We start from the raw sequence: 15591 nt of genomic DNA, 5'->3' as shown, positions 1-15591 counted from the left end.
CTTGTGGGCGTGTCTCTCCAACTGCTCTCTACATGGGAAAGTGGCATCGATGTGCGGCACTCCTCTCTCAAAAGTTGAACTACTTTGGTGCCCAGAGCACTGTGAAATGTAATGCTCTGGGCTCCTGCGCTGTCTTTACCACAGCAATGCAAGGCAGAAAGGCACTGGCAGCTCAGAAGATGGTTTCTTTGGACACAGCCCCTGGAGGGATACTCTGGAAGCTAGATGTGTGCATTGGTCCTACGCTTTCAATTAGTATCACATGTCCTGTAACCCTACCCACAATGCACTTGTGTTGGTGAAGCATGCGAGGCTGGCCCCACCGCCCCGCTCCGGGCCAGCCGAGCAGCCAGGTCAGCGTTGACCTTGAGGAGTGTTTGGAATAGGTTCAGCTCAGCACTGGCAGAGACCAGGGCGGGTGTCCTTACAGCACATACACACGGACACTGAATAGTCTAAAAGCATTTCAGTCATGTTCATCCTTATTAAACATTCATTAGTACAGAACAGGCCTAGATCTGGAAGAATGTCACCCACATAGAAGCCACGGCTTAATTAATGGAATGCCATCCTTGACAAGTTCAAGGGCCAACTACAGTAATTGTACAGTTCCGCACTCCAGGATTGCTGCACTCAAACTAAGGAGGATTAGAAGGATGACATGGTACAATAAACTATGCTCATCATTCAGACAGTTAGCGCTGCTTGTTTTATTGTCTTAACTGGATATTGCACTGATGTCTATGTGTCTATGTTTCCGTTTTATTGATTCTATATATGACATAGTGCTTTTTTTCCCCCTTTTTTTCTTTTAGTCAATACCCCACTCTCCCTTAAGAGGCCTTCCTTTTTTACCAGGCTACAATTGTAAATAATGATTTGTTCTCAACTGTCTGCCTGGTTAAATAAAGGTGAAATTAAAACACAATGACAATTCAGATAACCTCATCATGTGCATCTGCATGTAGTTGCAACATTGTTCAATAATGGTGTCGATCAAACAATAACCTCTGCAGAAATTGTGTGCAGTATATGATGCAAACTGTAATGCTGCAGGGAACGCTGCAACTGTAATTTCTTCATTGCTTGGACCATTTGGCATGTTAAGGAAGTCTGTGTGTATTTACCTCTAGGACTCCTCTAGCATGCTCTAATGCAGAGTGACATGACCTAAATGTGGAAGAGGGGCTCTGTGTTAAAGGGCATCCAGCACACATCACTATACACATCCAATTCCCACAACAGCCATTTTAGATGTGATTCTAGACGGCATTGGGGAGTTCAGGTGCTGTGCGTACAAGGAGCGGATTGGCTGTCGTTATTGATCAGTGCGTCACTAATCAATAGAACTAACTAGGAGAGGTAGAAGGGCAACAAAGCGTTGGCCAATAAGGTAAATAAGCTTTGGTTTCTCCTGTCCTGATCACTGTCTGGAATCTGTGGAATGGCCTGGCAGTGTGACGCAGTCACCGGGCATTGTCACACATTGTCTGAGCCAGACACACTCACCATCAATACACTAGTGCAGGGGTTCTCAACCCGTGGGTCGCGACCCCTCGGGGGGTCGCCAAATTATTTTGGGGGGTCCCCAATTAATTTTTTTCTTTTTAAATAAAAAAATTATGCAACTGAATGGCTGTAAAATGGTCCCGAGACGTTGCCAAAGCATTTTTGGGGGTCCTCGGCCAAAGATGTTGAGAACCCCTGCACTAGTGACTAGATCAAGGTTGAATATCTGAGTAGTGCTGAGACATGAAGCCGGAAGCACTAAAGCAACCACGTATTTGATAAAGGACAAAACAAAACAAATTCTTCTCATCTCTTCTTTTACCACCATCTCATCCAGTATTTTTACCTATATTTTTTATTTGTAATACTATGGTATGGTATGGTATGGTATGGTATGGTATGGTATGGTATGGTTCTGTAGAACAGGTCCTATCAACATTTCGCTGCATGTACTGTACTTGTATTAAGTAGGTGACAAATAAAACCGCTCTTGATTCTGTGATTGATCAAGCGTGGCCTCATGGGACGATCTGGCAGATGGCAGGTGGTGGCACCACCCGCTCGTGCCACCTCCTGCTGGTACCACCACCTGCTGCCTCAAAGCTCAACCCCCTTGGGATGGGGGCAGGGTGGGGGTATCTAACAGGGTTTTAGATGTGGCTAGAAGCCTGGAACAGGATCTAGCTCACACCCCAACTGACTCCCTGACTCAATGAGGACCTGACACCAATGACTTCCTGACTCAATAAGGACATGACTCCACACTGACTCCCTGACGTTAGTGCCGTAATAAGGACATGACTGTCTTGAAGAACCACATCAAACATGTTTGAGAGGAGTATGCAGCCTTTAGGAATTGTGGTGAAAACACTTATGAGAATCATATATCTTTTTAAAGGTCATAAATAGCAGATCTGCAAGCTCACAAGTTCACTGCATTGCATCGCGCCATTAGCTTGTAGATGGCCTATATGAGCTGCTGTTGCACCAGTGCTTAGAAATTACAGTAAAAAGGAGTGTCAAGTATCATAATGTATGGAATGGAAAGGAATCGTAGAGGAAATGCCCCGGTGCTTTATTGACCGTGTGTGAGTGGTCCGTTATTGATCTGCTTATCGGCTGCAAGGGGCAGTGACACATAATGCATCATAATGAGATGGATGGAGCCTTTCCAAACAAGTCCTCTATCGAGCAAATATCCCAACATCCTCTGGTGGGAAGACTGATGTGTACCATTAAGGGTTCACCTCATCTGTGAGGTGACATGCGTCCTTTACAGTGATCTGTAAATACAGTGTAAGGTGTAATTCGGGAATTCCAGTTAATTTGTCCTATATATATCCATATCCATGTCTGTGCAATGAAAGACCACCACAGAATAAGGCTGGTCTCAAAGCTAAATGATCCTTTAGATTTTCTTGACTCTATGAAAAATCTATACAACAACAAGACCATTAGCATGTGAAAGGTAAAGGCCTAGCAGAATGCAATTAGTGAAATTGCAGCAGAACAGTCTTAATATGTTTGAGGTACAGATTTCTTGAAAGATATGTTGAAAATGTAAATTTATGCTGATCCAATGATTTTAATTTATGTTTATCCCGGTTTTCATCCAGTGTATAGTATGTATGTCATTTACAATTATTTGGAATTGGGGGGTGGGTTACGTTACAGATATATGATTGGACGTTGTTGTGTTTATAGTTGAACAAAAACATTGACTATAATTATAGAATTTTACAGGAATAGCACCAAGATAAAATAAAAGACAGAATGCTCTATATAGTAGTTCCCAAACCTTTCTGCATCAAGGCCCACTTGAAAATCCCAAAAGGGTTCACAATCACAGCCCACCCATCTGACCACTTAACACGGCAGCCCTTCAGCTGCCACGTTAAGCGGGCAGATGGGTGGGCCCATGCATTTTCAGAGCACGTTTATCTTAATGATCAATAATCAATCCATTGTTTCCGGCTTGGATCAATGGAACTAGCGTAGCATAGTATGGTAGTTCCGCAGTTAAGGTCCTTGCAGACTGGACATAGCATAGTATGGTAGTTCCACAGTTAAGGTCCTTGCAGACTGGACATAGCATAGTATGGTATCATAGCATAGTATAGTAGTTCCACAGTTAAGGTCCTTGCAGACTCGACGCATTTTTTGTTTTTTCCGAAAAAACACAGCAGTGTGCAAGGACCTTTAGTATCACAATGAAAATTAGTTTTTTCCCCCCCGCATGAAACTATCACATGAAATCTTTCATTATTATTATTGTTTGGGGTCCACATGCCACACAGGTTGGGAATGACGGTGAATCGTTGTGTGTTGTCGTAAAACAAACCTGCAGCAGCTGCTGTTTGAGTTTCTGGATCTCGGTGATGTTGAGCTCACTGAGCAGGTCGTCTACCAGGCTGGGGATGGGGCGGAACAGGTCCTCTTTTTTGGGCGTGGCCATGCGGTTGTAGTCGGTGATGGTGCCGTTCAGCTTGCTGAAGCCGTTCTCGTAGCCGTTGAGCGCCTCGTCGTTGTTGGGCTCTGTGGCGGCGTCGTCGCTGAACTTCAGACCGTCCAGAGAGATGCTGAGTGGGCTGGAGGTTTGGAGAGAGAGAATGTTGAAAACAGGGCTGCATGATATTGTTAGGGATTATACTTTTTTCATTTATTATATATCATCAAATTGACAAAAAAAATGGAATGTAAATCAACCAAATTGCTTAGTAGTATGATTAAAACTAACTAAGGTGCTCCATGTTAGCCTGGCTAATAAGCCAGACTAATATCACACAACACTGTCGCGGTATATCAGTCTGGGCTGGCTCCACTTGGATTTCATTTCCCGGGGAACATTTTCTCTTTGACGCAATTGGTCAGAGCTACTGTCAGTCAAAGGTCTCAAGCATTGAACGTCACTGTACCAAAGCCCGCCTATATTGCATACCGTGTCCCGATTGGTCCGACCTGTTCTCTGCTGTAGGAAAGAGGCGTGCTACTGAGCCTCGCCAGACCGTAATCCGCTGGTAGGCAACTTTTTTTTGCCAACGGCTGATTCGGTCTGGTTTATTAACCAGGCTAGCTCCATGTACCTGTGGTACATGGAGTCTCCTATGGTCATGTAGTGATTAGTACCTGTGGTACATGGAGTCTCCTATGGTCATGTAGTGATTATTACCTGTGGTACATGGAGTCTCCTATGGTCATGTAATGATTAGTACCTGTGGTACATGGAGTCTCCTATGGTCATGTAGTGGACAGTACCTGTGGTACATGGAGTCTCCTATGGTCATGTAGTGGACAGTACCTGTGGTACATGGAGTCTCCTATGGTCATGTAGTGATTAGTACCTGTGGTACATGGAGTCTCCTATGGTCATGTAGTGGACAGTACCTGTGGTACATGGAGTCTCCTATGGTCATGTAGTGGACAGTACCTGTGGTACATGGAGTCTCCTATGGTCATGTAGTGGACAGTACCTGTGGTACATGGAGTCTCCTATGGTCATGTAGTGGACAGTACCTGTGGTACATGGAGTCTCCTATGGTCATGTAGTGGACAGTACCTGTGGTACATGGAGTCTCCTATGGTCATGTAGTGGACAGTACCTGTGGTACATGGAGTCTCCTATGGTCATGTAGTAGAAAGTACCTGTGGTACATGGAGTCTCCTATGGTCATGTAGTGGACAGTACCTGTGGTACATGGAGTCTCCTATGGTCATGTAGTGATTAGTACCTGTGGTACATGGAGTCTCCTATGGTCATGTAGTGGACAGTACCTGTGGTACATGGAGTCTCCTATGGTCATGTAGTGGACAGTACCTGTGGTACATGGAGTCTCCTATGGTCGTGTAGTGGACAGTACCTGTGGTACATGGAGTCTCCTATGGTCATGTAGTGGACAGTACCTGTGGAACATGGAGTCTCCTATGGTCATGTAGTGGACAATACCTGTGGTACATGGAGTCTCCTATGGTCATGTAGTGGACAGTACCTGTGGTACATGGAGTCTCCTATGGTCATGTAGTGGACAGTACCTGTGGTACATGGAGTCTCCTATGGTCATGTAGTGGACAGTACCTGTGGAACATGGAGTCTCCTATGGTCATGTAGTGGACAATACCTGTGGTACATGGAGTCTCCTATGGTCATGTAGTGGACAGTACCTGTGGTACATGGAGTCTCCTATGGTCATGTAGTGGACAGTACCTGTGGTACATGGAGTCTCCTATGGTCATGTAGTGGGACAGCTCCTTCCTCAGGGAGGCTTTGAGCTCCCTCTCGGTCTTGATGGTCTCCAGAGCCTCTCCCAGCTGCCGCTCAGCGATCTCCTTCAGGCGGATGGACTCCTCCAGCTGGCTGTTCAGGACATGGCTGTCCTCCTCCAGACGACGGATCTCGTGCTTCAGACCCTCAAACTCCACCTGTAAAAGGCAGGACAGACGCGGCCAGGGAAGCAGGGGACACGTTAGTGGTACAATACACGGACATAACATCAACATACCAGGGGACAGAAGTCCTGAGCTGACAGCCTGAGACTCTCAGTGAACAGTCTATAGAAACAGTCTGCACTCACAAGGTGCATCTTCTTAGTTGTATCTATTTATTTACCTGTGGTAAATTAAAGAATTCAAAGAAAATTCACCTTGGGACTGTTTCTGTATACTGTACTACACAGATATAACATAACTTATCGTCGACGTCAGGCAGAAACCTTGCATCTGCACATTTCAACTTTTTATAAGTTGTTAGGGTATATTCGTAAATGAATGCCCTAGTTGGTCGAATGCGAGTTTCGTGAAAAGGAGCAAAAAGTAGTTAATACTGTGGGTTGGGTTTATAAATAAACCAATGAAAAGTATTAACGAGAGCTTGAGACTAATAATAACTAATGCAGTGGATAGATTGGAACACAGGTCCGTTTTGGACATGCAGGGTTTCCATCAAACAGCGACAATAGAGACATGTACAGATATAACAAACAAATATACACATAATATCTGGTCCATGACTGTTCAACCAGATATGAGAATACATATTTAACCTAGATGACGATAAACTGCAGTTCCACCATTTCATTTCCCCTTTCAGATAAGATTTCACCGTCAAGTCATATCTTTGTTTCTTGGAACCAGGGCATGGTCGCTGTTATGAATTTCCATTGCTACACTGAAACCTTGAACTGCCATCCTGTTTTTATTTTCTATGTGTACCATGTTCTTTTTACTGTGTTTTATGTCATTCATGTGTCTGCCTGTTATGCTTTGCTGTAAACCAAATCGCCCTTCGGGGACAAACAAATAAATGAACCTGAACCTGAACGTAATAAAATACTCCCAGTCAATAAATGGAAATACCATACTTGAAAATTCAGTTATGTGCATGCTATTATATATATAATTTTTCTAGTCACCAATTTGAAGTTGATCAATGTGTTTTTGTGCGATCAACTGTGAGGATCTCCCATTTCGTTCTGGTGGTTCATTTGCTAAATCTAAGTGAGATACATATCTCTATTAAATCAGAGTACAGAGGTTTTCATCTAAATTAAATCTTGTGTGTGTGTGTGTGTGTGTGTGTGTGTGTGTGTGTGTGTGTGTGTGTGTGTGTGTGTGTGTGTGTGTGTGTGTGTGTGTGTGTGTGTGTGTGTGCGCGCGCACGCGCACACACGTGCGTTATCAAAGACTTCAGAAAAGCTGCCTCTAGCTACAGGCTACAATGTGTCTCTGATGAGCCAACTCAGCTGAATGTAGAGTATCTGATTGCATCTTAATGTACAGTATGCTATAGTGCTGCATGCTGGTGGAATCTATTAATTTGATATGCTTTTTACACTTCTATGCGTTGTGACTTTTTCTTCATGAATGTTTATATCAATGGTTCTCAACATGGGGTCCAAGGACCCTCAGGGTTCCTTGAGGGGGTTCCAAATGGACCCCTGCAGGTCTGTAACTCTGAGTGTTCAAATGGAACGGAATGGACCTTATGGTTCCTTTTGTACATAGAGGGATAGACAGTAGGCTAACAGGAAATGGAGAGAGAGATGGGGGATGACATGCAGTAAAGGCCGTCGGGATCGGGAGTCGAACCCGCGGCACACTGCCAGACTGGATTACCAGGCAAGGTGCCTGGACCACTGAGCCACGGCCCAGACTAATTCTATTTTCCTAAGTCTCAGTCTAAGGAGTCTTCCTTATTTTTTTATAATGCAATAATGCTGTTAACCTGAAACAAAGGACAAAGAAAGGCACAACAGTTTCCCCTGTACTGCACTCTCCCCCACCACACAGGACCGTGGTGTGTTCCGTGTATAACTCTCCCCCACCACACAGGACCGTGGTGTGTTCCGTGTATAACTCTCCCCCACCACACAGGACCGTGGTGTGTTCTGTGTATAACTCTCCCCCACCACACAGGACCGTGGTGTGTTCCGTGTATCTCTCTCCCACCACACAGGACCGTGGTGTGTTCTGTGTATCCCTCTCTCGCCCACCACACAGGACCGTGGTGTGTTCTGTGTATCCCTCTCCCCCACCACACAGGACCGTGGTGTGTTCCGTGTCTCTCACCTGGCTCTGCTTGAGCACAGACACCTGCTTCTGCAGGGAGATGTTCTCCTCCTCCAGCTCGGTGTAGTCCTGCAGCAGACGAGCCTCTCTGAACTTGTACTCCTTGATGTCATCCCGCAGGCCGTTCCTCTGCAGCTCCATCACCTGGCTGTTCTGTTAGAAGAGAGAGAGAGAGAGAGATGGTCAGTCAGCGGTCACCGCTTCCATCTGGGTCGAGGGGCTCATCGATGGGATGCATCTGTGTCACTCACGGCAATACATTTAGCATAGTAAATCTTATAGGATAAGGATGTATGCCCATCTGGCCCTAAAGCCCCTGGCATGTACAGTATGGTGCCTTTGGTGTGTGTGTGTGTGTGTGTGTGTGTGTGTGTGTGTGTGTGTGTGTGTGTGTGTGGGCACCAGGTGTCTGTTTAGGCAGTGGGCCACCATGCACCAGTGTGGCAGTGAACTGTGATGCCATCACAGAGAGTATTAGATCCTGTGCAGGCACGAGAGAAAAACAATGGCATCGATAATTTGCATCCTTATTTTGTCAGACTGCAATATAAAATGCAATCCATGTTTGAAATTCTTCGACATTCCTTTTTTTTATCCCACGATTTTGTAACCCATTTTAACCCCTGTGTCAATTCTCTAATGTGATCCTGGGCTCTACACACCCTCCGCCAACCTGGGGAGAGCAACGGACTTGAACTCATGCTTCCTTCATGCATGAGTGTCCAAATTGCTCCTTTACACCTGACAGGGGGGAGTTTCCCTGGTTGGACGTATAGCGCATGGAAGGAACACGTTATTCCAACCAGTTCCTTTCCCCTCCATCAGGCGCCCCGTTCATCGACATTCCTGAGAAGGTGTGACAGCACACGGCAGCGACGGATGATCCACAGTTGCAGTAATTATGCTTAACGTCATGTTTTGTTATTAGGGAGCAGCGCAAATGCTGGTAACGCAAGTAAGCAAGTAAGTGCATCTGCTACCTGTACTGGAAAACCTCCATTAATTAATAATATAAAGAGCAGTGTGAGAGAGAGAGAGAGAGAGAGAGAGAGAGAGAGAGAGAGAGAGAGAGAGAAAGACTTCCAAGTTCTGGCAGGCACACAGACAAACTGAGAGCCAGAGGGATACTGTAACTGTATACTCAGGTATACCAACTTGGTTGTTCAAGCTCACAATGTGCATAGAATGCAGTAACTACTGGGGCTTTAATGCCTGTTAACCCCCCAGCTTCCTTCAACGTTGAACCCTCCTTTCGGTCACCCTGCCTCTTGCCTCGTGCAATTTAAGAATCGCACAGGAGGGCCGAGCAGGGTGGGAGATGTGTTAGCCCGCAGCTGTGAGCGTGGTACTGAGGTAAGGAGATATGCGCAGACAGAGGGTGGGCCTCACCCCTCTCAGTGCGGCTGAATGAACACGCACATGTGTTAGAGAGAGAGGGAGAAGAGCATTTTGATATTGATATCTGTACCCATTTGTGTTTGAATGAACTTGTACCGTATGTTGTCCATGTGTTTTCTTTGTTTATGTGCATGTACATTGTGTGTGTGTGTATGTGTGTGACTGTGTGTGTGTGTGTGTGTGTGTGTTGGGGGGGGGGGTAATGTGAGTGTTGAAATGGTGTAGCGTGTCACATCGTTTTTGGTAGCACAGGAGACAAAGGATTCCCTCGGCACTACGTCATGTTATCTATCGCAACAGTTGCCAAATGTGTGTGCGAGAGAGACAGGAGTAAAAGAACGGCGCTCTCCATCTGTGCAGATACCTACAGTACGGTATGGTGTGTGTGTGTGTGTGTGTATGTGTGTGAGAGAGACGAGTGCCTTTCTCTCTTTATCCGACAGGACTGACCTACCGACAGAGGGACAATTAGCATCACAATCCCGTGCCAGGTGTCCTCACCCCGACACAATCCCTGCTCTCTCATCATCTGACGTCAATCCTCACAGGCTGTCGCCGTGTAAGACCATGAGCCACCAGGTTGAATATACACTGTAGTGATTTTAATCATGGAAAAATTAAATAGTTGCAGCCTCGATGCAAAAATATGTGTTAAGGCTTTTGTTAAGGTTTCAATGTGCCTACAGTATGTGTCAGGGCAATCAGGGCAAATGTGTGATATTTGACGGGATATTAGTGATATTAACTTGAGTGAGTGGACAACAGCCTGGTGGTGGAGGGCAGGCCAGATGTTTATAGAGACAGTCAGTTAAGCAGGTTAGAGGTTTGATGTGCTTGAGTGAGACAACTTAACCTTGACCTGCTCATGGTCGCCTCGTGCTGCGTTTACACTAATGCAGACAAAACGGCTAAACCTTGAAGCATCACCAGATAACTCTTCCATTTCAAAATTTTCAGTAATTGTGAGGAGAGAAGGGGTCTAGAAATGCTGAAAGATAAACATGTCATGATTGACTTAAATATGCTTCAATGCATCCTTGGAGAGTTGAATAAAGTGTAGTCCAGGACGGGTTAACTTCCTTTTGTAGCGTGTCACACAAGTGTCGGGCATCCTTTTGTATCTTCATGATGTTAGTGGCTTCCACTTAAAATGACTTGTTGCCTGTCGTTTTGACGCCGCTAGTGTGAATGCAGCATCAAGGTTCACGTGTCTCATAGAAATATGCAAATACACGTTTGAAGATATCTTGTTCATAAAAGTGCTCTTAAATAGATGGGGTTTTTTTAAAGACAATGTTAAAAACATGATTGTTAACACTGTGAAATATCCCTCTAATTTAGCTCAAGAGACTTCCTCAGCTAAAACATGGTTGCCAAATCTGGGGAGGAAATGGGATGTTTTGAAGTGTTGCTAAATAACTCCCCAGGTGATGAGGCGAACAAGCTGGCTCGTTAGCCGTGTGTAATTATTCATCACTGTCATGTACACAGCTAGGACGGAGACTGACGTTTGAAGCTGCATTAATATTCAGTAGGGCTCGGGTTCACGAATGTCCAATGAGCGCGGGCGCAGTCTTTTGCAGCCTGCGTCAAAGCACCATGCAGCATTGGTGCATTACTGAATAATGCATGTGTAATTAACATAGAGATCAAGCCTGCCTCTATATACTAAGCATATACAGCATTTTACACATTTTAGCCTGATATATACTTCATTGTAAGATGAAAGATTTAAAATAGCAGAAATAGCTGGTCTACAAGCTCTCTACTATCTGCAATTTCGGCTGTTTTAGAAAAGTTTGACTTTTTTTTGCGATTTTTGTAACATTTTCAATTGCACTATTTTGTGCAGCATGGGACGTGTGGTTGAAAACTGGTCCCATAACGGCACATGTGTAACCAATATAGAACTGGAAAGCGAGTTAAACTGAAATCTAATCAAGTACAAAGCAAAGTAACATAATCGTGACAACACCATGATGAATTGCTTTTTTTGTTCAGGAGTGCCAGCTGCTTGTCTGAGGTTGCCACAGGCACCCATACATCGTATACCCCCACCCAACCCCAATCCCATTATACCCCTTCATTGTCTTTTTAAATAATCTATTCATTTATTTAGGGTTAAAAAAAAAAGGCAAATCAAACTCTCTAACTTTAGTCACCTTGAGTTCTTTTTCACCCCTTTACTACAGTAGATTATCAGTTTAGTTTGCAGTTAACTATTTTTATTTCACAATTAATTTATTCCATTTTTTTGAAATTATTTGAATATGTAAGATGTAAGAGTAAATTGGTTGTTCATACATTGTCATGTTATGTTGTTACTGTCAGGCAGAAACCTTTTATCTCCATATTTCAACTTTTTATGTTTTTCTTTTTCATAATTGAATGCCCTACTTCATCATACGAGAGCATGGCATAAAAGTAGTGAAAATTGCCGATCTACAAGCTAATAACGCATAGCGATGTGACACGTTGTGAGCTTGTAGATCGGCTATTTTCACTATTTCAAGGAACAGTTTTGGACATACAAGGTTTCCACCTGACAGTGACAGTAAAAAAGGAGTGCCAGCTGTTGGGACAGGCCTGTTCCTGGTCAAGGTCACAAGTCTCAGCTGCAGGTCGTATGGACCACCACTAACTCTGATTAGAAACCTCCTCCCAAACTGATTACGATGCAGCCCCACGCGCTGACCTTTCACCCTGCTACTCTAAACACACGGAGGGGGTCCTCAGAGCCCAGGGGAGGGGCATGGGTCTGTAGGACGCAAGCTGATTGGTTGTAAATGCCACAGAGCCCCCCTGTCCTAGAAATGTGAATAACATTTACTCAGCCGAGGGACCTGGACCCCTGGGTATGTATGACAGTGTGTGGTATGGTGTGTGTGTGTGTGTGTGTGTGTGTGTGTGTGTGTGTGTGTGTGTGTGTGTGTGTCAAGAGGGTCGAAGGCTGTGTTGTGTGTCATGGGGGTCCTAGTTTAAGTGACAAGTGACGTTTCACCTTTAGACATCTCATTAAAGGGATGCCATTCATTGACAAAGACATTTGTGGTTAGTGAACACACGCGCGCACACACTCACACTCACACACACTTAACTAATCATTGTCAGCTAATTTCTAATCATGTTTCTGGGTAGCTCCCTAACCATTGTGTGTGTGTGTGTGTGTGTGTGTGTGTGTGTGTGTGTGTGTGTGTGTGTGTGTGTGTGTGTGTGTGTGTGTGTGTGTGTGATACGACTACCATATAAAAGTCCTAGACAGGGGACCGGATGATAGTGGATCCTGTGCCGCTCAATTCAGAGAACATGGAAGCGGTGTCCGGAGACTCGAAATCGATCGGCCTTAAGCAGCGGAGTGCCAAAAACACCAACATCTTTTTCTAGAATTTCTACCCCGTCCACCTCCAACACTTCCGTGCCCAGACTGCCCCAGACCCACATATACATACCGGCCTTCACAGTAGGCTCACACAGACATAGAGCCCAGCTCGCACAACATTCTTTTTAAAAGGGGAAAAAAACTGAATGGATGAGGAGAACGGATCCTTGATTCTTTCGAGGTTGCCATGATGATCTAGGTCAGCAGGTCAGGGGTCCAACCTCCTTCCAGTGATACACTGACTGGTCTGCTGCAGTGATTCTCAACCTTTTTCATGTCAAGGTCCACCATTTCCACATGAATTAGGTGGTCGCGTACAGAACAATTTATTTTGAATCACTCTGAGAGTGTACAAATGAATTCTACACTCTCAGAGTTACAGATCCACAAGGGTCAATTTCGACCCCTGGTGGTCCCCGGACCCGAGGCTGAGAAACAGTGGTCTACTGTACCGTATGCACCGCACCGACCTCCTGCTTTCTGCCAGAAATATTATTTTCAGCATTAAAACGGCTTTTGACGGCATATGCAGGTTTATCCAGCTTAAAGTCTCAGCAAAATTCTGAAATATTTCTCAATGCGTTTGAGCTTCTCAAAAATACAGCTCTATATAAACGGCCTAAAATCACGGTGGAAGAGTTTAAGGGTTTAACACAGCTACAGATTAGGTGTGTTTTAATGCTTTGGAGTCATTAAGCACAGAGCAGAGACTTTAACAGAATCGGGCATCAATTTATTAATCCTTTCCTCTCTCCAGTTTCCTTCCAGTACTGCAGACTCCCAGTCGGCCCAGAATGAGATTACTGTATGACAACTCAGACAAGCTCAATATCACTCTCTCTATCTCTCTCTGCTGTTTCTTCAAGCTCTCTCACTCCACTAACCTCCATTTCGACTCAAGTGCTCGCTCTGTCTCTTCTCTTTTCTTTCTCTCCCTCTATCCTCTCTCTCTTTTCTCTCTGCTCTCTCTCTCTCTCTCTCTGCTGTGTCCTCATGCTCTCTCTCTCTCTCTCTGCTGTGTCCTCATGCTCTCTCTCTCTCTCTCTGCTGTGTCCTCATGCTCTCTCACACCACTGACCTCCATTTCAGTCAAATGCTCACTGTTTTTCTCCCCCTCACTCTCTCTCCATTGCTTTTCCTTTGGGAGTCAGTTGGCTTTTACAGTCGGCATATCGGCCCACAGTTGAATTCCTTCGTCTGGCAGACAGACACAGCAAGGCCCTCAGTCCCATCAGATCAGGGGACAGACAGAAGCAGCTCTTTGATCTACATCTACAACCTGACGTCGGAATTCAATCAGAACATCCCAGAAGATCCCGTGAAACAGTGTGTCTTTCAGTGTGTCGTCGGCCCACCATTAAATCGGATGCAGCTGGGCGGGCAGGCCAAGGCTGTGCTGTGATTATCTTCAAGAGAGTCGAGGAGAGAACCGAGGAGAGAACCCCCATTAACCACTTGAATCCTAACAATCCCATTGTGGGGTGAACATTTGGGGAAAATAGCCGGATATTTTCGGGAAATACTAGTGTAGAGCCTTGAGGGACCCCGGTCAACTAAGTATAGGGTTTAAATGGTTAACCACTTGAACCCAAGCGTCCCTATTCTGTGGGCCGAGAATCAGGCATCAATTTATTAACATTTTCTCCTCCAGTTTCTCTACTTGTAGATTGGCTATTCTCAGCGAAGAGATTCAGAGTGTAATGAGTGTAGAGTGAAATACTAGCGGAGAACCCCGGAGGACTTCAGTCAAGTCGATTATTTCCAATCCCTTTTTTCTCCACAATCAAGTCATTATGCCAATTAATTCCTCCCACTGCCTTCCACTGTTGTTCTGTCCTACTGGCTCACCTGTCAGTGAGGAGGAGCCCCCACCGGGGGTACGTAGAGCCTCCGTCCTATAGTACTCCTCCCGTTCAACATCCCCTCTAGCTTGTAGAGTACGTGCATGGATATCAACCTCACCGTGCAACTTCCCTCCCCCAGAACACGGCCAACAGTATATAGTCTATATAATATAGACGCTTGTCCAAGCCAGATGCACTGCGGTGGAATTGGACAGGTACTTCACCCCTGCACCACCCGAGCACCCCAAATACTATAGGGTTGAAGCAGCTTATAGATCCTCTATTGTTCCGCACCGGCCACAACGAAATATAAATCAAACCTTAGAGCCGAGGAATAATGAACCTCTGGGGCTGTCAGAGTGAAAGCAGATCTGCTTTTATCCTCCTCGTTGCCGCAAGTGGTGTCATTCTATACAATCTACCCACAATGCATTAGGGAAGGGGGGAGGTGAGACACAGTCAAGGTCATAAGGTTTTTCAAATAGACTGCAAAGTGAAAAGTGTTCAGAGTGTGTGTGTGTGTGTGTGTGTGTGTGTGTGTGTGTGTGTGTGTGTGTGTGTGTGTGTGTGTGTGTGTGTGTGTGTGTGTGTGAGAGAACTTTGGAGCGTGGATTGTACGCCTGCTGAGAGCTGTTGACCATGTCATCGATCGAGCATGAAAAACTACTTGGTAGCCGTTGGATGGGAGGGCTTAAAAAAACCAAATCAAATATGACACGCTTTCAGCCGTCTCCTCTTCTAAGCTGAGGCCAAAAGACAAACACCATTAGGGATCAATGGCAAATCTTTTAAATGTCTTTGGGAGATGGAGCTAAAAATAACCATCAATCTGACGACCCACAGTGATTGTTAGGCAGATTAAACAGCGGGCGAGAAAACATCTGGACGCTTAAAGCAGAA

The 15591-nt window shown here is 45.2% G+C and overlaps 1 protein-coding gene across 3 annotated transcripts in view; it reads right to left on the bottom strand.

Annotated features, from left to right (window-relative positions):
* Positions 1 to 15591, bottom strand: part of LOC306918149 (BICD cargo adaptor 2) — a 70004-nt gene that overhangs the window by 19750 nt on the left and 34663 nt on the right. For all 3 annotated transcript variants that reach the window (XR_013789291.1, XM_079496033.1, XM_079496034.1), the window contains exons 3-5: positions 8071 to 8223; positions 5711 to 5925; positions 3851 to 4097 (exon numbers count right to left, since the gene is read on the bottom strand). Coding sequence is in view for 2 of the 3 variants with exons in the window: in XM_079496033.1 (XP_079352159.1) it covers positions 3851 to 4097; positions 5711 to 5925; positions 8071 to 8223 (615 nt within the window). In the remaining variant the exon portion in view is untranslated. The remainder of the gene's footprint in view (positions 1 to 3850; positions 4098 to 5710; positions 5926 to 8070; positions 8224 to 15591) is intronic.

The sequence above is a fragment of the Electrona antarctica genome, assembly GCF_951216825.1.
Source record: "Electrona antarctica genome assembly, chromosome: 2".
NCBI lineage: Eukaryota > Metazoa > Chordata > Actinopteri > Myctophiformes > Myctophidae > Electrona > Electrona antarctica.
Note: the sequence above shows the minus strand (reverse complement) of the source record. Positions and strands in the feature narration are given on the sequence as shown.